Source organism: Ceratotherium simum, chromosome 20 (genome assembly GCF_057802395.1).
Source record: "Ceratotherium simum simum isolate JZ-2026a chromosome 20, ASM5780239v1, whole genome shotgun sequence".
Classification (NCBI taxonomy): domain Eukaryota; kingdom Metazoa; phylum Chordata; class Mammalia; order Perissodactyla; family Rhinocerotidae; genus Ceratotherium; species Ceratotherium simum.
Window position 1 is genome coordinate 20,268,977 of NC_141919.1, and position 27,180 is coordinate 20,296,156.

General features: G+C 33.9%; 1 protein-coding gene across 5 annotated transcripts in view; it reads right to left on the minus strand.

Moving 5' to 3' along the window:
• Window positions 1-27,180, minus strand: part of SMC5 (structural maintenance of chromosomes 5) — a 77,260-nt gene that overhangs the window by 45,887 nt on the left and 4,193 nt on the right. For 4 of the 5 annotated variants that reach the window (XR_015555425.1, XR_015555424.1, XM_014795432.2 and 1 more), the window contains exons 3-8: window positions 21,741-21,793; window positions 12,722-12,884; window positions 11,606-11,740; window positions 9,874-10,014; window positions 8,315-8,476; window positions 7,464-7,535 (exon numbers count right to left, since the gene is read on the minus strand). Coding sequence is in view for 3 of the 5 variants with exons in the window: in XM_014795432.2 (XP_014650918.1) it covers window positions 7,464-7,535; window positions 8,315-8,476; window positions 9,874-10,014; window positions 11,606-11,740; window positions 12,722-12,884; window positions 21,741-21,793 (726 nt within the window). In the remaining 2 variants the exon portion in view is untranslated. Of the gene's footprint in view, window positions 1-7,463; window positions 7,536-8,314; window positions 8,477-9,873; window positions 10,015-11,605; window positions 11,741-12,721; window positions 12,885-13,477; window positions 13,536-21,740; window positions 21,796-27,180 lie in introns of those variants that run through there. The other variant, XM_087444506.1, reaches the window with a different exon arrangement.

The following is a 27,180-nucleotide window of genomic DNA, read 5'->3' on the forward strand; positions in this document are numbered from 1 at the left end:
AATAAATAGGCGCATCATAGAAGACAGGTACAGAATTAACAATCACCAAACACATGAGGAAGTCCAAGTCCATCAAAAAGGGACAAGAAATTTAACAAATATAACGTTTGCATTCCCAGCAAAATAGAGACCATCAAGCTACCAAAAATCACGGGGCTGCTGAAGAAATCTGTACCAAGAGAAAGTCTTTGTCTGATATTGACCTGAAACACTGAAAAACAGCCCAATGGTCCCTGTCCTTCCAGCTAAGTTTTCTGAGCTCTAACTTTAACTCATTTGCCATCTTCATCCAAGAAATTACCATAACTAATCCCATCATATCCATGTTTAGCTCAAGCACAGCTAAGCCTCCTAAATCACCCTTTTCACTAGGACACCATCCCCATATTGTTCTGTATCTTCAATTTCTCTAAATGTTCTCTCTTCTTGTTCTAACTAAAACTTGGCTATTCCTGGAAGACACTTCTTCTCCCTAGAGCCCTCTCTAGTTGGTGACCTTTTCCTGCCATAATCCTTCAGGGTACTTCAGGATTCAGAGGTGGGGAGGATGCCCTCATTAATCCCCACTGTACTATTTCCTCCATTAACTGAGCCCCACTTCAGTTCTTTTGAAGACGATGAGATCAGACTTTACCACCCATTATCTCTGTTGCTATGTTAACTATCTCCCTCAAATCCTTCCTCACCCCTTTCATTCATTGATGACTTTAGCATCTGACTCACTGTCTTCCTCTCCATCATTACACCAGTCCATCATGGCACTTCAACATACATACAGAAAATCAGTCTACCTCTTTGGCTTCTGTGTTCCTTGACTTTTTCAATTTCAACCATCTTTTCCTAAACCCCTCCTTAGTCATCTTCTCCTATGGTTATATTCTAATCCCGTAAATCACCAAAAATCATACTACCTCTGAAAACTGTATTTCTACAATCCTACTCTTTGATCACCACTTCCTTTCCTTCCGTTTTACTTATTATGATATTCCTATTCCAACTATCCTTTAACCCCACAGGGTCCTGCCATCCATTGACCCTATTACCTTTCCACAATCCAACATCCCCTTCATTTCTTTCCTTCACCTGCTGAGGCTCCACAATCCAGCACTAGAACCACTCCCTTGCAAAGACTTCTTGACTCTCCACCATTCCTACGTCACATTAGCCAGGAAAAAGCCTAGTCCTTATTAAACCTAACTATATATCTTCTATCTATCTGTATGTAAGCAACTGAACTAACTGGCGAAACTCTCAAAAACGGGTGTTACTTTAAATTTAGGGCCACAAAACTTAAACAGGCACTCAGAACTACCAGACAAACCTATTACATTTCTCTAATAGATGTGTGCTCTCATTCTGGGATGAGTTCATATGTTTTCCTCCTTCCTCAATCCTTTATTGCTGCAAGCCCTCTACTCACTCAGCTAATGGCCTTGTCTCACACTTCATTAATAGCATAGTTAAAATCAGAGTACTCTGATAAGAGCACTTTTCCTGCTTTCAAATCCATCACCCTACTTCTATCTTTACTCACTCTGCTTTATCTTATACAATGTAAGGAGAGTCCTTGTAGCCACCTAAAGCTAACTCCTCCAAGGCTACTCCAAGCAGTGTTTCTCAAATTATTTATAGTAAAGAACCATTTTTTAAAAAATTCTAAGCCATAACAAGTCAACTTTTATCAATTACAATTACAATAAATTACTAATAATCATTTTGGAAAACAGTGTGGCAACTCCTTCAAAAGTTATATGTACACCTATGATAGTCTACTCCTAGGAAATTATCCAGGAGAAATGAAAGCACATGTTCATAAAAAAACTTGTACAAGAATTCTTATAGCAGCTGTACTGGTAATAGCCCCAAACCAGAAACAACTTAAATGTTCATCAACAGGTGAATGGATCAACAAATTGTGATCTCAAGAAAAGTGAAAAAAATACATTAAACTGAACAAAAATAAAAGTACCATATATTAAAATTTGTGGGACACAGCTACAGCAGTGATGAGAGGGAAATTTATAGCATTAAGTCCACACACAAGAAAAGAGGAAAAGTCTCAAATCAATAATCTGAGCTTCCACCTCAAGAACCTAGAGAAAGAGCAAAATAAACCCATGCCAAGCAGAAGAAAGGAAATAATAAAGACATGAATAGAAATCAATGAAATTGAAAAGAGAAAAACAACAGAGAAAATCAATGAAACGAAGAGCTGGTTCTTCAAAAAAAGCAATAAAATTAACAAACCTCTAGCAAGACTCACCAAAAAAAGGCAGAGAAGACACAAATTACCAATATCAGGAATGAAAGAGAGGTATCAATATCATTACAGGCCATACGGATATCAAAAAGATAATAAGAGAATTTATGCACACATATATTGGAAACTTAGACAAAATGGACCGATTACTCAAAAAACACTACCACAACTCATCCAACATGAAAGAGATTATTTGAATAGCCCTATAACTATCAAGTAAATTGAATTCATAATTTTAAAACTCCCCAAAAAAGAAATCTCCACACCCAGATAGTGCTGAGAATTATTTAGCATATTTAAAGAAGAATTAACACCAATTCTACACAATCTCTTCCAAAAAATAGAAGAAGAGAGAATATTCTTAGAATTTTTATAAAGCTAGTTATTACCCTGACAGCAAAAGCAGACAGCCAGTACGAAAAGAAAACTACAGAACAATATCCTTCATGAATATAGACACAAAAATCCTTTAACTGTTGGGGCCGGCCCGGTGGCACAGTGGTTAGGTTCCCGTGCTCCGCTTCGGCTGCCCGGGGTTCACAGGTTCAGATCCCGAGCGCAGACCGACACACCGCTTGTCAAGGCATGCTGTGGCGGCATCCCATATAAAGTAGAGGAAGATGGGCATGCCTGTTAGCCCAGGGCCAATCTTCCTCAGCAAAAAGAGGAGGATTGGCATTGGATGTTAGCTCAGGGCTAATCTTTCTCACACACACAAAAAAATCCTTTTAACTGTTAGCGAATAGAATTCAACAATACGTAAAGGGAATCATATATTTATTTATACACCATAACCAAGCAGGGTTTATTTCACGGATACAAGGTTGATTTGATATTCAAAAATCAATCAATGTAATCTACCATACTAACAAGCTAAAGAGGAAATGTACATGATCATATCAATAGATGCAGAAAAAGCATTTGACAAAATTCCGATACTCACTCATGATAAATACTCTCAGAAACATAGGAATAGAGTGGAACTTTCTGAGCTTGATAAAGAGTATCTATAAAAAACCTATAGCTAACATTATACTTAATGGTGAAAAACTGAATGCTTTCCTCCTAAGATCAGGAACAAGGCAAGGATGTCCACTCTTAAGATTCTTATTCAACACAATTCTGGAAGTTCTAGCCAGTGCAATAAGGCAAGAAAGGAAATAAAAGGCATATAAGTCAGAAAGGAAGAAATAAAGCTGTCCCCATTTGTAGATGACATGATTATCTATGCAGAAAATCCCAAGGAATCAAAAAGAGAGAGAGAGTGAAAAGAAAAGAAAAACTTAGGTTGTAATCAAACAAAACACATAGAGGATGTGTATGATGAAAACTACACAATGCTGATGAAAGAAATCAAAGATCTAAATAAATGGAGACATACCATGTTCACAGATCAGAAGACTCAACATGGTAAAGATTTCAATTCTCTCCAAATTGATATACACATTTAATGCAATTCCTATTAAAAACCCCAGCAACATTTTTGAGCTGGTTCTTCTTATTTGACCTGACTCCTCAGCTTGCTCACTGCAAAACACCCTTTTCCTTGGAGGCATCTGTCAAAAAACAATCAGCAGCAATTGTTTAGCACCAAGCTCCCTGGTGCAGGATAACAGGTGTGGCAAACAATAACCTAACCAAAAAACTTACAAGGAAAAGCTGGAGAATGAGATGCCCACAGGAGGCCTTAGAAGCTCCTGGGAATCTAAAAGGCGATGTGCACGAGGAGGACTGCGTGCATACCCAGGGCTGTGCACATGCTCCAGAAAGATGTGAGGAGGCCTTAAGCTCTCACAGAGGCCCTGTGCAAAGACTGTTTCACTTTGACACTCTGTACAAACAGGAAGTGAAGGTCAAAAGAGAGTTGTAAACTAGCACTGGAAATTAACCAAAGCTTGCAACAATTCAGGGAGCATTTACTCAAGAAAAATGACTGAATCTTGGTTGAAAACACTGCCCAGCTGCATGTTGGTGTGACCCAACACGCATGCAGAGACCTTCAACAAAGACTAGGAGACATACTGGTTCCAATCATTCAAAGAAATATCTGTCCAATTGTTAGCTAACCACTAAGCTAACAGAGCAGAGAGTTCAGTAGTCATATACAACAAAGAGTACAGACTTCATGGAATTAGTTGGGAAAGTAACTAAAAAAAAAACAGCAACAACGACAAGCCTAAGGAAGAAGAGAACGACTGATTTCAGAGTTGACACATCATGCTACTTAAACTGTCCGGTTTCAACAAAAAATTACAACACATTCAACAAAGTAAGAAAGTATGGCCCATAACGAGCCATATTAATATTCCAGAGTGAGTGCAAAAAAGAAAGGACTCAGAAAGTTCATCACCCAAAGAACCTCTGGTAAAACACCTATAGAATATATCCAGCAAGAAAAAAACAAAAAAATCCGTACCTCCTCAAAAGAGGGAGCCAGAAGTGTGATATAAGAAGTAACATGATCAAATAAGCCAACAAAACATACCATTGAGTCTAAATAAATACAGACAGTAAAAAATAACATTTTAAATAACTGAGGGCCGGCCCCGTGGCTTAGCGGTTAAGTGCGTGCGCTCCGCTGCTGGCGGCCTGGGTTCGGATCCCGGGCACGCACCGACGCACACGGACGCACCACTTCTCCAGCCATGCTGAGGCCGAGTCCCACATACAGCAACTAGAAGGATGTGCAACTATGACATACAACTATCTACTGGGGCTTTGGGGGGAAAAATAAATAAATAAAGTTTAAAATAAATAAATAAATAACTGAGAAGTAAAATTTCTGATGATATTGACATGGAGTGGAGGAAGAAAAAATAAAAGCTTGCTAAGATTGTTATCTTAATTAAGTGGAAGAATAAAAATACTGATTAACTTTTTTATTTAAATTTTAAGAGTAATCAGTAGAATAGTCTTAGAATATATAACTTTAGAAAAAAATGGAATAAGAAAATTTTGATCTACAGCAACGGAAAGTAGAAAGGGAAGCAGGAGTAATCAAACAAAAACAATAGTAGGTAGAAAACAATGGTAAATGTGAACTGGCTAAACTCCCTCACTGTATGAAAAAGTGTCTCACACCAAACTGAAAAAAAACAACAAAACAAAACCTAGTATATATTATTTACAGCAGATAAAATAAATCAAAACATGATGCAGACAGAACAAAACAATAAAGCTTTAAGACCTAGAAAGCAAGAATATAATTAGAAGGAAAAATGAACAAATCTACACTCACAGAAGAAGATACTGACACTTTAAAAATGGGTAAGTCAAGTAGGTAAAAAAATAAAGAAGTAGAACATTTGCATAATATAATTATAGTAAGCCTGTTATATATATACATAAAACCACACCTAAAGACAGGACACACATTCTTCTTGAATATATACAGAACATGTACAAAACAAAACATAAAAGTCCAAAAGAGGTCTCAAAAAATTCTAAAATAGTCATAAAGGCCACATTTATTAACCATAAAGCAATATAACTAGAATTCTACATTAAAAAAAGCTTAAAAATTCCATCTATAGAAATTAAAACAATAAAAACTCCTATATAACCTTAAATGAATAAAAACATTAAAATGAGAATTATAAAATCTTAAACTGAAAAACAATAAAAGCACATATCAACACATGTAAGATGTACTTATTAAAAATTAAGCTAAAAATTCAAGAACTTATAAAAGTAATAAACCCTGGCAATTATGATAAGAGAAAAAAGAAAATATTGGTCCAAGAAGAATTAAACTACTTAAAACATCAGCATTAACACTGAACAAAACCAGCTAAGGATGGAACAAAATAAAATTTCAGGCCAATCTCACATGGTGCAAAAAATTCTAAATACAAGATTTTCTAGTTGAATCCAGCAAAGTATTAAAATACCAAGTAAGATTCATGACAAGACAGCAAGGATGATTCAACCTTAGACAACCTATGAACCTGGTATTCCTGTTGGGGGTTTTAAGGATGAACCTTTATGGCTTTTCCTCCCTAAAGTCTAACTAAATAACAGAAATGGAGTAAAAAGGGTTCAATCCCACAAGGACAAGAGGAATAAGGGAGGAGACATCAAGAGCTGGAGAATTCAATAAATATTCAGAAGATAAAAGATAGCAGAGGGACAACTAATTTAGCAGCATATTATAGGAACTATGGTGTAAAGGGGACGTGAAAGGGAAAAGGACAAGAAAAGAGCTAACTCTTCTAAAAAAAAACATCCCCGAGACTCTTAGAACTAGGAAATGTCAAGTATAAAAGATATCACATATTTAATAACATTCTTGTAGAAAAATTAATTTTATATTAGGGGAAGTAGAGTGTGGCACTAGGAGTTACTTCTGAGTTCTGTAAGTCATTTAATTTTGTTATTTCTCCACCAGCAATTTGGATACAATGATAATTGCCATGTACATATTTTACAGGGATTTGGAGAAGTAAGATTTTGCTATAAATAAATTAAAATACTGTTGAGCCTTCAAAAAGAAGACATCATGTAACAGAGTTACCCCTACCCTACCGCCCACCCCAATGCCTCCGCACCCCTTCTATACACACACCCTGAACACACAACACTGGCAGCCAAGCTCCTGCCATGGAAATTTGAGGTTTATTCTCTGGAGAAATTAAATGAGAGAGGCCTGGGACTTGAAGATAAAGGCATAGAAAAAGGGGAGAGGCTGAAAACTGGTAGATTAACATAATGCTTCAACCACCAGGAATGCTTCAAGTTATGTGTCTTCCCCTAAGCCAGGTGAGTCAAAATTTAGCTTCTGAATGGTCCTGGAGAACAGAACCCCCGCATAATTTGGGGATCGCTTAGCTAAAAAGCCCACTTTCTTGCCCAATCATCCTAAAATAATAACATAAACAAACAACAGAATAATCTCTTATATTTCAATTTCTGCTATTAAGATAACTAAATCCAATTTTATCATTACCCTATTAAAAAATTATAGCCACCCAGCTACAAAGATCATAACGCATATCTATGGGTAGTTTTGAGCAATTCTTCCCAATTATCCTCTGTGCAACTGCTATACTTCCAAATCTTAGTTTCCCTCACAGATGAAGATAAAAAAATAAGGAATGAGGAGGATCTTAGACAATTCCCAAACAAGAAGTTTTCTTATAATCCAGACCTGAACACAAAAGTTAAGGCAAATTAGCATAATAAAAATTTCAATACAAAATCTTACATGTTTATCTTTCCTTTCTATAACATCTTGCTTTTGTTTGCATTTTTGAGATGTCTCCTTAATATCTGTTGCCTGTAAGATTGAACCAGAAGGGGGGAAGTTGGTTAAAAATTCAAGCAAGCCAATAATGTGGCCCCACCCACGCTTTTCCGTGATTTCTTTCAAACCAAATTATCAAATTTGGTTTGGTTATTATCGATAACCAAATTTGGTAATTATCACCAAAGATACCAACAGTCATTTGCAAAACTATAAAAGGTTATTCCTATTGATATTAAAAATAGCTGCAGCAATATGCATACGTATGTTTATCTCTTCACATCTATTTTCTCATGTTATTTCATCTGACCCTAAAGACTATCCTATAGGATAGCAGGGTCTATAGTTTAAACCATTCTCAAAATAATCTCTGACTCCAAAATCTCCCCTAAAGGTGAAAAGCCGTGACCATAAAAATTTAAGTTATATTTTCAAAATATAGAGAATATTCCATATGCCATTATAGTATTTATTCTAAAAAACCATCAGGTTTTCTCTACCACCCTGCTCTAAGAGGGAATATAATTTCAAAGCAGATGTAATAAATTCAAAAAAATAGTTCAGTATTTCTAAGAATACTACTCTGAATCCTCTTGTAATTTAAACAGTCACATTTCATTTTTCTCTTTTTACATCTCAGAATTTCTGTAAAGTAGCAACCCTCCAACAGTGATAATTAGGACCTTGAAAGCCCTGTGGGGGTAGGATTCCTAAAGAACTTAAGCAGCCAAAACTACAAGTAAATCTACAAAATATTTTTTGTATTTGCTAAAATAAAATATAGGAAATCCAAAATTGAGCCAGACACGTACCTTCTCTTTGATTCTAGCCTCCAGATTGTGCCGCTGTTTTTCAATTTCTTCAATTCGATGTGTCATAGGAATCTGCCCTTCTTTAAGTTTTCTCACTTCTTCCTTCACTCGGTCACGAGCTAGTTTTACTTCTTCATATTCCTGACGAACATTTTCATACTCCTTGAAACGAATGCAAGAAACAGAAGTTAATGTACTTAGTTTAAACAAATGCATATACTAAAATCAAGGTAAAGGCAGAAACCAAATCTATGAAAAGACTATTTTGACATCCCTTTGGTAGTCTATTACTATAAAATCTCCCTGTGAAACAACTTCAAAACAAGTAAACACCAACACAATGATTCACTAAGAGTCCTGACTGATACTCACTGAGCATTCATCTCTACCACTAAGCTGGACTCTGACTTCCATCTCTTCCTGTTTGTGAAACTTATATCCTAATGGCTACTAAAATGAGGCTCTCCTCTAATCTCCCAATAAAGATAAAACAACGTATAAAGAAGCAAAAGAAACTCAGTTATGAAAAGTAAAACTGAAAAAAAAAAAATAAAAGGAAAATGGGTCAAAAGGAAAACAAAAAGAAGCATGCTGATGAAAATGATACTTGCCATGTCACAGGAATTAATAAATATTTGCTAAAAAAAATAAGTGGAGTGCTAAGAGAGCACACAGTAAGAATGAAGGGATGAAGAAAGGGAAGAAGAGAAAAGAACATAAACAGAGCAAATCAAAAAAAGAAAATAAGGGAAAAAGATTGAAATCAATCTGAGAAAGAAAAGGGGAAACCAAGAAATCATAAGACAAAGATAAAGTAGGTGCAAGAATAATAATGAATATAGGAAAAATGTAATCAAAACAAACTGAAGAAAGAAACAAGTTTAAGAGTAATGGAATTACGGGACAGGGTAGCGTGAAGCGGGGGTGGGGAGAGGGCCACAAATATAGGCACATATTTTTCTAATCTAATAATTATTTCCATCCTAACCTTGGAACAAACATTATAAAACTTTCTTATTTTGTTCCAGCCATTGTAAAGTAATGGCATTGAGGGAATTGAATCTTTAGCGTGAATTGTGGTCTTTAATAATAAAATATACATCATGCAGTGATTAGAAAGAAAACAGTAGCCTCACTAAACTTATAATGCATGTGAGTAGAAGATTACAGTTAACATTCTTCAGCTATAGATTCCTGTAGCTGAAGTCGATATTAACGCCACACTCCAAGCAAATGTCCAGTGACCTGAGGACAAAGATTTAATTTTTACACGTGTAAACATTTTTAGATCACTAACATTTTATAAAACACAACTATCTGTTGAGGACTCAAATATGGAAGTTAAGGGCATAGATTTAATCAAGTGTTATTTCTTATATAATAATAATAAAATAGCACACAGCTATATAACACAAAATGAGACAGATAAATTTTATGATGTATGATATATAAAGCAAAAATGAACAAAAGCACTACTTTTAATACACAATAATTACTGCCTTCTTTATAACTTTTCTGTTAAAGAACCACTACTTTTGTCTCTAATAACTAAGACTTACCACCCATGGCCTTTTTGCTTCAAGCATCTCAATCAAATCTAAATGTCGCTTACGTTCATAGAACCTCTCCACATCTTGTTTGTATCTTTCATTCCTCTGAATCATTTTCTCTAGATATTCAGTTTTCTCTTTGCATGAGGTCTAAAATAAATATTTATTTAACAGTTAGTTTAAGTGAAAAAAGACAACAGGTCAAATCTTTTAATAAAAAACGCACATGCTAGCAAAATTTCACAATAAACAATTCCACAGGAGATCTTAGCAACTGTGTAAAACTAACGTGCAGACCTGAGTTCCGGTCTAGGCTCTACAACTTATTAATCATGGGGCTATGAGGAAGCTCTGCCGCCTCTCTGAGCCTGAATTTTTCTTGCTTAAAGAGAAGAGACATATCTGGCCCATTTCAATCCTCAAGGGGAGAAGCAATTCAACTTACTGTAGATGAAAGTTCAACAAAAGCTATAACATGATATACAAATGAAAAGTAGTATTATGATTATGTTATGTAGTATGTTATGAACATCCATGACTTAAGAACTTAGAAATGAGATAAAGAAAAGCTAACATTCAGCCTTTATATTGTGAATTAACAAATGCAAAGATGTACTGAGAACCTAGTAGAATATATGCTTGTTTTCCTTCAGAGGATGGTAGGTAGTTTCCATGAGGGTTTCAGAAGGGAGTACTAGATTGTTTGATGTGGGGAAGGGTAAAAGGACTGATGGAGTATCTGACATAGGATAAAATAATTACAACTCTTTTGGTCATTCAAGCTGAATAAGTATAATAATAAAAATAATATTAAATTATAACAAAACAGGGCCGGCCCCGTGGCTTAGCGGTTAAGTGTGTGCTCTCCGCTGCCGGCGGCCCGGGTTCGCATCCCGGGTGCGCACCGAGGCACCACTCCTCCAGCCATGCTGAGGCCGCATCCCACATACAGCAACTAGAAGGATGTGCAGCTATGACAGACAACTATGTACTGGGGCTTTGGGGGAAAAATAAATAAATAAACAAAAAAAAAAAAAAAAAAAAAAAATAAAAAAAAAAAATTATAACAAAACATATCATCAAGTATGACAGTTACAGTTTAAGAGAAAGCATTTGTTTATGAGATTTCTTATTACAAAAGTTTACTGAATTTATTTTAGTTGCTAAGACATGGAAAATGATTCATTAAATAAAACACCGTTTCAAATGACATGATATAAAAGGACATCTTAATTTACATGTTTATTAAAGGTAAAAATAAAAACTCAACACTGCAACTAAATGTATAGTTCTCTTAAGTCTACCCTCATGCAACTGAAAACGTACGGAAACTGGTTCAACAGAGAGGCGACATTAAAAGCTATATGGTATCTGCTGTACTACCTAAAGCCTTACAGAGTGCCTGGCACATGGCAGGTGTTTAACAAATACTGAACGAATAAAAGAATAATACTGAAACTTCCTGAGAGAAAAAAATACTTTATAATTCTATTATTGGTTCCTTAGAAATTCAATTAATAACAGGTATTTGACAAAATGATAGTCAAATTTTTCAAACTTTACATTATGGAATCCATTCTCACTTTTTGTCACCTAATTTAATTAACATTAGCAACACAACCCTGGGTGAAAAAAAAATCACAAACATATGAATTCACTCCATGAATCAGAACTACACCCACATTTTGAGACATAGAAATCAATGAGGGACAATAAAAATAAGTTGTCTACTTATAAATACCTCTAGCTGTTTTTCTTTCTCCCTGAAGTTTTTGAGTTCACAATGGTATCTGTGCATTTCTGGAGGACCAATTGACTTCTCAGTAGCTTCAAGGAGTTCAATTTTACTGAGTTTAGCAAATTCTCCAACTTTATCCTAGAGCACAAAACTTAAATATTACCAACTATTATCGTTTATAAATATCTTCAAAACATATGTCACTCAATGATCACACCTATCAAGCAGAAACTCATTTAAAAGAAAAAAACTATTTTGAGAAGTGAATCTTAATATAAACCCTGTCCTTTCATATACATTATTCTTTAAAATAATAAAGATAAACTTAGGGTATAAACTGTCATCTTCTTGAGAACCTTTAAAAAATTTCTGTCAGTATTAACAGGTTGAAATGTTTATATACATATAATAAATAGTTTGGAAATAAAAAAAAAAAATAGTCCCCTGGATTGAAATGATCATTATCTACCACACATCAGTTAGAATGTTAGAAGTTAAAAAAAAAATAGATAGTCTGACATCAGCTGATAAATGCTTTCACATTTTAGTTTTTATTTAATTTGGACATATATAATCAAATTATCGTTTCTGAGGAAAGAAAATGAACTATAATTTTCCATTGTTGTAACCAGTACAACATCCCTTGAAAAGAATTTACATTCTTATACAGCATAAAAAGGAAACATTATGGGGCCGGCCCCCGTGGCTTGGTGGTTAAGTATGCGAGCTCCACTACTGGTGGCCCGGGCTCGGATCCCGGGCGCGCACTGATGCACTGCTTCTCCGGTCATGCTGAAGCCGTGTCCCACATGCAGCAACTAGGAGGATGTACAACTATGACATACAACTATCTACTGGGGCTTTGGGGGGAAAAAAAAAGAAGGAGGATTGGCAATAGATGTTAGCTCAGAGCCGGTCTTCCTCAGCAAAAAGAGGAGGATTAGCATGGATGGTAGCTCAGGGCGGATCTTCCTCACAAAAAAATAAATAAATAAATAAATAAATAAACTGTGAGCCTATTTGCAAATGTCTTGCCTCTTGTAAAAAAAAAAAAAAAAAAAAAAAAAAGGGGACACTACGTACAAAATTTTCCCATCTTTATATCTAATGTTCACATACCTGAGGTAGAAACTGGCAAAGATTGCCCACTTGAATATTTAAGGCTGCAACTTGCTCTTCTACTATTTTCTGGGTTGTAGATTTTTTGTTGATAAACCAAAAGGACTGATTTTTTGCCACATCAATCTCACGGGTGATTACAAGATTTCCAGAAATTTTGAACCTAGTTAAAAAATAATTTAAAAATGTTTATATTCAAAATATACACATTATTTTAGAAACAAAATTTCCCAAAGTCTCTTGCACCAAAGGTTGTCAGACAGGAGTATCATAATTTTTATTCCTTTTGATATTTTGGCCCCTCCAAAAAAGGAAATCCTGACATTTTATTAGTAATATATAACTGACCACATATAAGTTACTCCTCTTTCAACATTCAAAATTATTTAAACTATTAAAATAACATTAAAACAAATGCCAATACTAACTTCCAAACACTGCCAGAGGATTTGCATATCTGGAGTTTTCATCCTTTAATCATTATGCTATTCTCTAATCACACAGGCTGACTGCAATTCAAAATGGGTTGGTACATAAAAGCATGTAACAGTTAAAACTTGAAACTCCTTCTACTTGGAAAATGTATGAATGAAAAACGACTCTTGCATATGCATTTCCAGTCATTAAAACTAGCCTGCCCACAAAGGTAGCCCATGGCTTCCTCATCATGTACTCCACTCTGAATTCAGAGGGGACTACATCACATGGCTATAAAGGAACATTAAACAATAGAGAATCTGAAAGAAGGGTATTTACTTATTTCTTGCTTTTAGAAGTACTACTGCTCCACACCTCTCATCTATTCATCCATCTTCTTCATTGGGAATCAGCAGCATGTGGTAGAAAGATAAATTATTGGTATCCAATGGCTAAATAACAATGATAATTTGTAAATGTTGTATATATAAACTATACTGTAATCAGAACACTCCAAACAGTAAAATTTTAGGACTTAAAAAAAAAAGTAGTTTAAACTTTCATTTCCAGCAGAATGACTAATAAAGTACCCTTTTTGATCCTCTTGCTGTAAACAATTAAAAATAATAAAATATTAAAATATCTTCATAAATGCATTTATGAGTTAGCATGAAAGTAAGGAATTCTGGCCAAAATCCCAGAGCAGGTAGGAACTCGGAAATGGAAAAATGAAATCAGCTTTCACTCTAAGGGCATTTGGCCAACCAGGTAACTTGCCCATTCACTTTCATGATGTCCTGGGAGAAGGGTGTTGCAGACAAAGCCCAGAGCTACCCAAAGTGGAGAGTCTACCAGAAACCACCCCCAAAAAGTCATACCCTCAGTGTAAGGGTAAACTAGAAATACTCCATCACCAATGTCACCACTAGAGATAGCAAGGTAAACTGCCTTGAACTGTGCAACAAGCAAAAAAATCTCCCCCAAGAATTACTAACCACAAGTCAGTCTCAAACACATTTGTATCTTGAAGTTACATGACATACCCAAGGAATTTCAAAACTCTCAAACTGAGAATTCTATATATTGTGATACTAGATTGAAAGTATCCTCCAATGGTCTGTGACAGCAGCTAATAAAAACTCCCTCTGCAGGAATCTAACTTTATCCTCAATTAACATAAAGTTCAAAGAGAAAGGAACAGCTCACTGGAAACATACACACATACACAAAACAAAGCATCAAGAGTAAGTACTAGCAAAAAAACCAAAGAGAAATCATATTGGAATTAATGGACCCAAGTATAAAATAAGTATGTTTACTATATTTTAAGAAATAAAAGATTGACAATATAAGCAAAGAACAAGCAGATCCGAAAAAGCACCATAGAGAAATGGATCTAGAATGCAGCACAAAAACATAAAAAAATTAAAAATATGAAAGATGTTAAGAGACACAGATGACTAAGAAAGCCTAATAGCTGTCTAATATGAGTTCTAGAAGGGAGACAGAGACTGGGTCAGTGCCTATATTTGAAGAGAAAACAGATAAGAATTTTCCAAACCATGGATTTAAGAAGCTCATTAAATCCCAAGCAAAATAAATAAAAAATAAATCTACACCTAAATATATGATGTGACACTATACAACACCAAAAACAGAGATATGATTTCAAAAGCCTCTTAAGAAAAAGAGAATTATTATCAAAGAAACTAAGATTAGATTCACATCAAAAGACAATGGAATTATACTTTGCATGTGCTAAGAAAACACCTATCAATGCAGAATTTTATATCCAGCAAATATCTGTCAAGATTTAGAGCAAAGTAACATCATTTCAGACAAAAATTGAGTGTTCTACTAGAACATCCTCATTAAAGGAAACTTTCAAGAATGTCCTCTGGCAGAAAGAAAGATCCCAAAGCACAGAGCAGAAATGCAAGAAAGAATGAAAAGCAAAGCAAACAAAATATGTGGGGTAATTCTAAACAAACATTCACAGTATAAATTAATAATAGTTATTATATCCTGAAGAGTTTAAAAAATAAGATAAAATAAAATAGCATATGACTTCTGAGAAGTTACTAAAAGTACTCTAAGGTCTTTAACTATTCGATAGGAAGATAGAGATATTTAACTAAGTCTAGATACTATTAAAGTATTTGTGTTAAAAATTCTAATAACCACTAAAACAAGAGAAGAATGCATAATTTCCAAAACAATACAGAAAAATTAACAAAAAAATCCAAACGAAGGCAGAAGAGAAAAGAAATATTGAAAAGTGGGACAAATAAGTACAGAATAAGGCAGTACAGATAAGTACAAACATATAAATAATTACAATAAATGTAAATGGAATATGTGAATTATTTAAAAGACTAAAAAACGATACCCAGCTACACTTGTTAAAGGAGATAACAAAAGTTAAAAACTTTAAATAAATGAATGAAAAAAGATAACCAGGAAAATACTTAAAAAGAAAGCTGCTAACCACATTAACGGCAAATTAAATAGATTCTAAGGCAAAAAGACTCAAAAGATAAAGAAGTCAGTACAAAACAATAAAAAGTTCAATTCACTAGGAAGACAGAACAATTTGAATCTTAGCTGCAACTAATAATACATAAAGAAAAACTGACAGGACAAGGGTAACTGACAAATCTACACAGAGGGACAGTGTAGTACACTTTTCTCAGTAATTAAGGAATTGATCTGACAACTGAAATCATCAAAAATGTAGAAGATTTAACAATATAATTAATAAGCTTGAACTAATGGACAAATACAGAACATTGCACATATAACAGCAGAATACTCATTCTTGCAACCAAACAGGTAACAATTATAAAAACTCACTACAAAAAGTAAGCCTCAACAAACTTCAAAGGATTGGTACCATAAGGACCATATATATACAAACACACACATATATATATATGTATAGTTTTTACCACACTACTATCAAAGTGGAAATCAATACTAAAACATAACAAGAAAATCACTACATTAAAATTTTGAAACAACTTCTAACTATGAACTCACAAAGGAAATGAAGAAAATAATCAGAATTAAAAAATAGGAAAATACTATACACAAAAATTTGGGGATGGAGCTAAAAGCAATACTGAGAGGGAAATTTGTAACCTTAACTGTTTATATTAAGGAAAACAAAAGACTGAAAATTAGTACAATAAATACCCATTTCAAGAAATTAGAAAAAGAATAAAAGAAACCAGAAGTCTAAAGAAGAATTAGTAGAGGTAAGAATAGAAATTAATGAAACAGAAAACAGTGATATAAGACAGAAACCACAATGCAAAAGTTAATTCATTGAAAAAGACTAATAAAACTGACAAGTCAATTTTTTCAAATCAAGAAAAAAAACGTGAATGAAAGAGGGGACTAAAACTACAGAAGACATTTATATAATATGTCTATGATACAACATAATATAATACAAATATAATAAACTTACATATAAAGATATTATTTAGGCCAATAAAATTAAAAACTAAGAAAAAATGTTTTAGAAAAGTATAAAACCCTACAATGTTTCAAGAAATAGAAAAACTAAATAATTCCATTACCATTAAATAAATTAAATCAGTAGTTAAAAAATTAAAAAACAAAAAACTCTAGGCCCAAATGATTTTACCAGTAAGTTTAACCAAACATTCAAACAACAAATATTTCACAAAATACAGATGCAAAAATCCTAAATGAAACATTAGAAAACCAAATCTAGCAATATATCCAAAAAATTATAACCACATTAAATTTATTCTAAGAATGCAAAATTAGGTGAACATCAGGAAATTAATCAAATTTATCAATTAAAGTAATATGATAATTGAATACAGGCTGATAAAATTCATTCCCTATTCATAATTAAAAGCATACCAAATCAGGAACCGAAGGGAATATCCTCAATCAAGTAAATGGTATTTTCCAAAATCCTACAATAAATATCTCATTTCTCTCCAGCCACATTACCATTTTTCTATTCCTCAGCAACAACAAACTTAAGTCCACCTTAGATCTTTTGCACAAACTATTCTCTCTGCCTGGAATACTCCACTCCCAGTTCTTCTTATGGTTGGCTCCTTTCTATCTTTCAGTTCTCAGCTCACAAATATTCTCAACAGGCCTTCCTTGAATATTCAACAGGAATAAATCAAAGCACCACCACTCCCAAACCTTGTCAAAGGCCAAAGATAAGCTAATCTCATTAAGTTGTTTTTTCTCATTTTACTTGACCTATGAGCAGCATCAGACACAGATTACTCCCTCCTCCTCAAACTATTCAAAGCATAGCTTTCCAGGTAGCATATGCTTTTGACTCACTAGCAAATTCTTCTCACTTTCCTTTCCTCCTTTTTCCTATGTTCAACCTCTGAATGCTGTACTGCAACAGGTTTTAGTTCTTAGACTTCTTTCTTTCATCTGTTATCTTCTCCCTTGGTGATTTCATCCATCCTACTGACAACTCCCCAAATGTATTATCTTTGGCCCACACTTCTCCCCTAGTGACAGGTTTATACGTCTAACTGCCCATTGAACATTTCTACCTGACTGTCTACTGGGCATCTCAAACTTTACTCCGTGTTTTATTGACTCTGAAAAGCATTTGTTTTTGTTGTTGTTATTTTTTTACATCTTAACATTTCTGAAATTGGGATGCACATTTCAAACTATCTGTGTCATAGTTAAACTGGAAGCTGCATTTTACAAGTGGTGGCATCTTAATTCAATGAAATATGATTTACTCCAAAACAAACTTCTGATCTCATCCCCAAATCTCCTGCAGCAGCTTTCTCTACCTCAGTTAACAGAAACTCTGCTCTTAAGCATGCCAGATATCTTGCAGTCCACCTTGATGCCTCTCTTTCCTCCAAAGCCTATATCCAAATTGTGAGCAAATCCTAAGCTATCTTCATCTCTCTTAGGGTTACTATATTAGTCACTTAACTGATATTCTTGCTTTGGCCTCTGTTCTCTTACAGTCTATTTTTCACAAGGCAACCTAAATGATCTAGTTAAAATTTAAGTTACATCATGCCACTCCCTCTGCTCAAATCCTGGTGGCTTCATATCTTATTTAAAATAAATGCAAAGTTTTTATATCGGCCTACAAGGCCCTATGAGCTGGCTCCCTGATATTTTCAGACCTTATCTTTTACTAATCTGTTCAAGGTGATCCAGTCACACTGGGTACCACCTCAGAGTCTCAGCATTTGCAGATTCCTACCTGAAATGCTGTTTCCCCAAATATCTCCATGTTCATCGCGTTATCTCCTTCATGACTTTGCTCAAATACTATTTTCTCAGTGAGAACTTTCCTGATCATCCTGTTTTATATCATAAACTCCACTCTGGCACTCCCTGTCCTCCTTTCCTGCTTTATTTTTTTACATAGCACATATCACCAACTAATATAATATACATTTTACCTATTTATCTGTGCCCCCCCCATGCCCCTAATTATAAATTCCATGACGACAGAATGCTATATCCCCCAGCGATAGGTATTCAATAAATATTGAAAAATGACTGCATACATGTATGCCGGAGATTATTCTATCCACCATTCCACTCAATGAGTACGTGGCCAGTTAATGCATTAGTTCAACAGCAATAACAATTTCTACAACTAATGATGAGCCATTTTGTGTTTGGTACTCTCAAGGCTATGTGAACCCTACTGGAACAAGTGACCACAATGTAACTATGCTAAGCTTGGGGAAATGGAAACCTTCCATTGTCCCAAACTTGGTAACAGAACTCTGGTTAATAGTCACTGGTTAGATTATCAGAGCTAGTAGCTACTGCACACCAAGAAGTTTACCTCTTTAGATAACTAAGAAAACAACTAGGTCTTGGTGATTCCGAGTAGAAAGTCAGGAGTGCTTAAGACCTGCAACCATTCATAATGGACTTTTGAAACTTGAATATTAATACTCCCTCTGCATTTATAAATATACCTGGCTTAATATACTTGTTTCAGTTTCACTATCTAAGAAGCCATTGTGATCAATCAATGGTACCAAGGCTAACCCAGGAGTATCTTTGGCAGTTATTTTTTTTAATTGACATATAATTTACATATCATATAATCCACCATTTTAAAGTGTATAATTCAATGTTTTTCTTATTGTGGTAAAATATACATAAAATTTACCATTTTTAGGTGTACAGTTGAAAGAATATGTATATCAACAATGGTTTTTAATATATTCACAAGATTGTGCAACCATCACCACTATCTAATTCCAGGATATTTTCATCACTCAAAAAAGGAGCCCACAGCTGTTAAGCAGTCACTCCCCATTCTCTGCTCTGCTCATACCCCAGCAACCAATATTTTCTATGGATTTGCATATTCTGGACATTTCACATGAATGGCATCATACAATATGCAGTCTCTTGTGCCTGGCTTCTTGCACCAAGCATAATGTTTTCAAGGCTCACCCATGCTGTAGGATCTATCAGTACTTCCTTCCTTTTTAAGGCTGAATAGTATGCCATCGTACGGATATATCACATTTTGTTTAGCCATTTATCAGGTGATGGACGTTTGGGTTATTCATAATTTTTCACTACCAAAATTAGAAAAAAGCTAATTTTGTGCAAATGAGTAAATGTTCTCTAGAATAGTAACCGGATCAAAGAATATTTGTATTTAAAATCTGATAGACACTCCCAAATAGGATATACTGTCTACACTCCCACGAACAGTGCAGGACAGGATCCACTTCCCTGTACCTTCATAATACTGAATTTTATTCTTAAATTTTTCTAAGCTGAGAGGAAAAAAATCCTCATTTTGACGTCCTTGAGGTATAGCCTCTTTTTATACTTATTAGCCATTTACTTTCTTTGCTTATTTTCTATTAAGCTGTTTATAATTTTTACTGACTTCCATGAGACATTGGTATTTTCGTAATTTTAAGACGTAAATGTTATCTGTGCTGAAAATGTTTTCTCCCATCCGTCACTCATTTTTAACTATGATACCATTATTTTTAGCTGAATTTTTATGGAACCTAAATTTCCTATCTTTCCTTTTTACAGTTATTGGGTATCCTGTTCTGCTTAGAAACGCCTTTCCCTTTCTTAAGATTTAAAAATTATTCTATATTTTTTCTATTATTTTCAAAGTTACATATTTTTTCACTCAACTTTTAGCACATTTAGATTTTATTTATGCATAGGAAGTTTGATAAAGGTCTAAATTTATCTGTCTAAAAAAATTAATAGCCAATTATTTCAACTCCATTTAAGTAATTTATATCCCACACTTAAACTGCCTCCTTTACAATAAATTAAATTCTCATATACATGTAGATCTGCTCCTATTCTCTCCATTCTGCTGCTCTAATTTTCTGTACCAATACCATATTATCAATGGCTTTATAGTACACTTTAACATCTGGTACACAAATGTGTTATTCATGATTCTGCTTTTTAAAAATCTTCTTGGGTTTTCTGCCACATTTATTCTTCCAGATGAACTTTAGAATCAACCTGTAAACTTACCTGTTGAGACTCTCGTCGAAATTGTATCAAATTTATACATTAATTTGAAAAGGACTGACGTTAATAATGATATTAACTTTATGTTTCTAGGAATATAATATGCTTCTCCATTTATTCAGGTCTTGGTTTTGTATCCTTCAGTAAAATATTATCATTATATTTTAATAAATTGAGTATAATCTCTTGTTTTCTTTTTACTTCCATGTACGCCTATTTCTCATCTCTACATAAAAAAAAAATTTTCCAACAATTTTTGAGTAAAAAGATTATTTCCTCATATCCTATAAATTGACAGGACTACCAGATAATCTTTAAGAGCTATTTCAGCTCAAAAATCCCATGATTTTCTATAAACACTCCAAAAAACAACACTCTCTAAAAATCATCTAAACAATGTGCATATTCACGTATAAAAGACTGAAAAGTATATACACCGAGGATGGTCAACTGGTTTCATCTTGAATACTAACTCTGATCCATCAGATATGGCTTCCAAGAGTGGTAAATTGAGAACATCTAGGCTCGAGGGAAAAGAATACCACAATGAATTATCAATTTCTATCACGACGGAGGGAATTGATGACGTAAGTGCTAAGTATCTGCCATACATGAGATTCACCAACTATTAACAGTGGTTATTTCTAGAAGTAGAATTATGGCAAGAAAGCCTTCACTTTCAACTTTATACACTTCTATATTGTTTGCATTGTTTTAACAAGCAAGCATTACTTTCAAAATCAGCAAAAAACTATTAGACATCTTAAATTTCTAAAAAATACTGCAACTTCTTAATGAATATTTAACAGTATATTTCTACTTCATTATCTCTCATAAATTTATAATTTCCTTAAGAATTTGTCCAAAAGAAAATTCTTCCAATTTAGGTTTTAAAAGATGAATTAAAAGAAAATAAAAACCTACTTCTCTAGATAAAATATTCTTTAAATATTATTTCCAATATTTATGCCATAATATTATATATTACTCTTTTCTAAAGTCATCAGGAAAGCACGAACATAAACTAAGAGATTATACAGGCAAGAGTGGTTTCAGCCCTTTTAACACTTACAATTCAATTTCAACCATGCCTTTGGAACATCCTCTCTTCACAAAAAAGCCAACCTAAGACATAAAAAATACAAAGTGAGCTGTATGACGACATTCTCAGGCTAACAATAAGAGATCTGGCAGTCATTATTATTTGTCATAACAAGATTCTTTCAGTAACTACTTTGTATATCCATTCCTGTCACTTTCTAAAGTTATCCTTCTCAGATTTGTGCCCCTCCATTGTTTCCACCCACAAATAACAATAATAATATTAGTTACTATTTATTGAACCTTCTATGTGCCAGAAAGCCTCTTACAAAGCTCATGACAAAGCCAATAAATGGTACAAAGCAAGGAAGTGAACCCTGGTAATCTGGCTCCAGAGCCTGTATACTTAGCCACTACACCAAACACACTCTTAGAAAGAAGAGCAAAAGCCACTGGGAAAATAGGTCCCATACTACATAGTCACGTGCTGCATAACGACGTTTTGGTCAATGACAGACCACATATATGATGGTGGTCTCTTAAGATTAGTACCATACAGCCTAGGTGTATAATAGGCTATACCACCTAGGTTTGTGTAAGTACACTCGGTGATGTTCGCACAATGACAAAATCACCTAACGATGCATTTCTCAGAACACATCCTCATCACTAAGCGACGCATGACTATAATCATAAAGCATAATGCCAAATCTCATTACCACTGGAGACTTCTATAGAGCTGTACATATTAAATATTACTAACAACCACTCTAATACGACCCATCTTGCTATGAATTAGGATATACCTGTCACCCACCACTTTTTAAAAAGAGCAATATACATAGTAAATACAATTTACGGAAGTACAATTTACTTAGTAAAATAGACACATTTGAGCTAGTTTCTATATGTACAGTACATAAGCATAAGCATGAAAACAAGAGTCTGGGCCTAAACAAATCAGATGGGATCTTAAATCAGGCTATAAGTAAGTAATACTAAAAAAAAAAGTAGAAAATACACCTTGCAAATAATTATCTTTTTAATAGTGGTAATGGCAGTGATGATGACAATTATAACCACAACAGCTAACATTTATTAAGCAACACTATATGCTGCTGTGCTAAGCACTTTATATATATTTTCTCACTTAACACTCATGAGCAACCTTATGAGGTATATATTATATCCATTTTATAGATGATGAAGCTGAGGCCCAGAAAGATGAAAAAGAAAGACTGTTCTTGTAACGAGAAAGTATAGCTTAATGATTAAGAGTACAGGTTTTAACATACACTGTCTAGGTTCAAATCTCAACTCTGCCATATACAAGTTGTCTGACCTTCACCAGGTTACTTAACCTTTCTGTTTCAGTGTCTTCATAGATAGGGAAAACAATGGCATTTTTGTAGGAGTGGTATCTGCTCGTTAGTTTGAAACAATTAAATTACTTGGTACCAATCAGAAGAAAATAAAAATCAGGAGGCAGTTCTTATCCTTATAAGCATATGGCACTGCCAGAATTTCTTTGAGTGTGATGAATATATCATGCCAGTGTTAATTTACATTTCTCTGAAAATGTATTTACTGGCTGTCTAGGTTATCTCTTCTGTGAGACATCTGAGCCTATCTTTTGCCCATTTTTCTTCTAAGTTATTGTTGTGCTTGTTATATGGTCTAGATACCAATCTTTTGTTGTATACGTTATATATACCCTCTAATTTGTGGCTAGTCTTTTCTCTGTGAAGTGTCTTGATGAACAAAGTTTCTTAATTTATTATAGTTGAATTTATCAATATTTTCCTTTTTGGTCTACGCTTTTATTTAAGAAACTTTCCTTTAACCTGAAGTCACAAAGATATTCTCCTCTACTACCAATATCTTCTAAAAACTTTCTGGTCAATCAATTTAGATCTTCAGTCCACCTGGAAGTGATTTTTGTTAAAGTGTGAGAATAGGACTCAATTTCATTTTTTCCTATACAGATAACCAATTGTCTAAGTACTATTTATCCATCTTTTCCCCACTCATCTACAGTGTCAATTCTATCATAAATCAACTTTCTGCTAATCATGGCTTTGAATTTGGGCTCTTTATTCTGTCACATCACACTGGTCTATTGTATACTTCCCCACCAATACCACAATGTTTTAATTTACTCTAACTTCATATTAAAAGTTTTGATACCTGATAGGGCAAGATTTCCCATTTAATATTTTCTTTAGAAGTATCTTAGCTGTTCTTGGCCCTCTGTTCTTCCATCTAAATTTCAGAACCAGCTTGTAATTTGTTATATACAGCATCGGGATTCTGACTAGAACAGTAACTATGTAGATCAATGTGAAGAAAGACATTTTTATCTTACATCTTCTTGCCCATTAATACAGTGTATCTCTCCATTTACTCAAGCTTTAATGTTTTTAAATAAAATTTTATAATTTCTGTGTATAGGTCCTGCATGTCTTGTGTTAATTTATTGCTATGTAACTTGTACTTTTGTTGCTATTGTAAATGGTATCCATTTTTAATCACAATTTCTGTTCACTGTTAGTGTACAGAAATGCAATGGATTCTTGTTATATAATCTTATATCTAGCAATCTGATAAATTCCAATTTGGTAAATTCCTATATTATCTCACCAGAAGGTCTATCTGGAGTTTCTTTTGTGGTTTTTATGCAGACACTCATATAATCTGTGAATGACCGTTTTCTTTCTTTCCAACTCATCTCTTCATCTCCCCTTTCTGTTCTACCTACAACTTCCAGTACAAAGCTGAGCAGTGGTGACAGGAGGTAACTTCAACTTGTTCCTGAACTTGCTGTACATTTTCATAGGTATCTTTTATGAAACTAAGAAACATCCCTTCTAGTCCTAATTTGCTAAGGGTTTTTAATCTTAAACTACTGTGGAATTTAATTGAATGCTTTTTCTCTATCTATTGAGATGATCACACAGTTCTTCTTTAAAACGTGATGTATTATGTTAATTTTTTTCTAATGTTCAATCAATCTCTCATTCCTTGAATAAATTCAATTTGGGCATGATGAATTATATGCATTTTATGTATTATTAGACACAGCATGCTAAAGTTTCTTTCTTTTGAGATTTTTGCTTCTATATTCGTGAGTGAGACTGGATTGTAATTTTCTCCTCTATCCTTGACTGATTTTGGTATCTAGAGTCATATTCTCTATGTAAAATAGGAAATTATTGCTATTAGAATTTGTCCATAATTGTCCTTGTCTAGTGTTCTCTATGAGAAAAAATTTAACAGTGGATTTATCTTTTCTACTTAGAGTCAGTTTTGATAATTTATATAGTTGTAGAAATGTATATAGTCACAACTTTTTGAAAATTTAAACTTTATTGGCATAAGTTGTTCATAATATTCTCTTACAATCTTTTAACCCTCTGCTGCATTCTGGTAATGCCCTAGTGGTAGTATTTAGGGCAGTTCATGAATATTCTGATTCTCCTTCAAGCCTATGGTAGGAGTGCACTTGCTCATTATATCTGACACAAGATGACTTGCTTTCTCCAATGAAATGTGGATGGAACATTGTGTCACTTTTTGGAAGAAACTTTAACAGCCGGTTCCCTTCCCTAAGGTGGCAATCATGGAAGTACGTATTGAAATGAAGACTCCATCAGCCTAAAAACCTAAGTGACCACAAAGCACCTACACTGGATAAGAAGCAAGAGTAAGAATTAATCTTTTGTATTTTTAAGGCACTTAAAATTTTAGGGTTGTCTGCATCACAATATATCTTAACTATTACTTTTTTCATTCCTTATATTTTTTCTTCTTTTTTCCTCCTGCCATTATCTTCTCAGAAGTTACTGATTTCATTAGTCTTTCTGAAAAGTAATTTTTGGTTTTGTGGTCCTTTTGTATCATTGTTTACTATTTCATTAATTTCTGCTCTTATTTTTCAATTCCATTAAGATTTCTTCTTTGACCTGTGTATAATATATAAGTACATATTTCATTCTGGAAAAATGGGAAATTTTAGTTATCTTTTTGTTATTAGTTCTAACTTAATAGCACTGTGGTCAGAGAATATGGTCTGTGTAGTACCAATTCTTTGATATTTTTTGATACTGGCTTTATGGCTCACTATATGGTTAATTTTTAGAAATGTTCCGTTTGTGCTTAAAAAGAATGTGCACTCTCCAACTGTTGAGTGCAGTGTTTACAATGCGTCCATTAGGTCAACTTAACTGTTGTTCCTATCTTGGTGTATTCTTAATAATTTTTCATCTGATCAATCTATTGATTACTGATAGCTCTCCCACTATGGTTATGGATCTGTTAACTTCTTAAGAGTTCTGCGATTTTGCTTATATATTTTGGAGCTAGATTATGTGAATTCAAGTTGAAAACCAGATTATCTTATTGCTGAGCTGAACCTTTCATCAATATTTAACGACCATCTTTATCTCTAAAAGTACTTTTTGCTTTAAAATTCTATTTTGCCTGGTATTAATTCAGCTACACCTACTTTCTTTTGTATATTTGCCTAGTATGTATTTTTTCATCCTTTTACTTTCTGTAGCTTTTTATTTTAGATACGCTTATTATAAACAAAATAGAATTGAACTTTATTAATCTACTCTAACAGACTTTCTTATTTACCAAAAACTTAGACCATTTATAATTATTGTGATTATATGTCCATGTATTTCTACCATCTTATTTTATGTTTTTTAATCATCTCATTTTCTGTATTTCTGTTCTTTTCTCCTCCTCCTCCTTCCTTAAGATTCCTTCTGAGTTCTCTGGGCAGTGGTTGCTTTTTTCTTCACTTTTCTCATTCTACTTTTTTACCTCTCTCATTTGAGGGTTATATAGTTCCATTTTTTTAGTGGTTTACTCTAGAAATTTTAACACGCAGATTTAACTTAATAAACTCTGAAGTTAACCAATTATCTTAACTTCCTCCCAACAATACAAATCTAAAGAATATTTTAACTCTGTCACTTCCTTCCTGTTGTCCAGGAAGGATAATAGTTCTATCTTGTTTGATTTTTTTTTTTTGTGAGGAAGATCAGCCCTGAGCTAATAACATCCATGCTAATCCTCCTCTTTTTGCTGAGGAAGACTGGCTCTGAGCTAACACCATCAATCCTCCTCCTTTTTTTTTTCCCCAAAGCCCCAATAGATAGTTGTATGTCAAAGTTGCACATCCTGCTAATTACTGTATGTGGGATGCTGCCTCAGCATGGCTGGACAAGTGGTGCATCAGCGCGCGCCCGGGATCCGAACCCGGGCTGCCAGTAGCAGAGCGCAAGCTCTTAACCGCTAAGCCACGGAGCCGGCCCCTATCTTGTTTGATTTAAACTTCACAAATTAGACATCAATATTATTTTATACAGTTTACATATAATTTTCCTACATGTTTATTTTACTATTTTTTTTGCTCACCATTTGTTCTTACATCTCAGACTTTCCTTCTAGGACTATTTTCC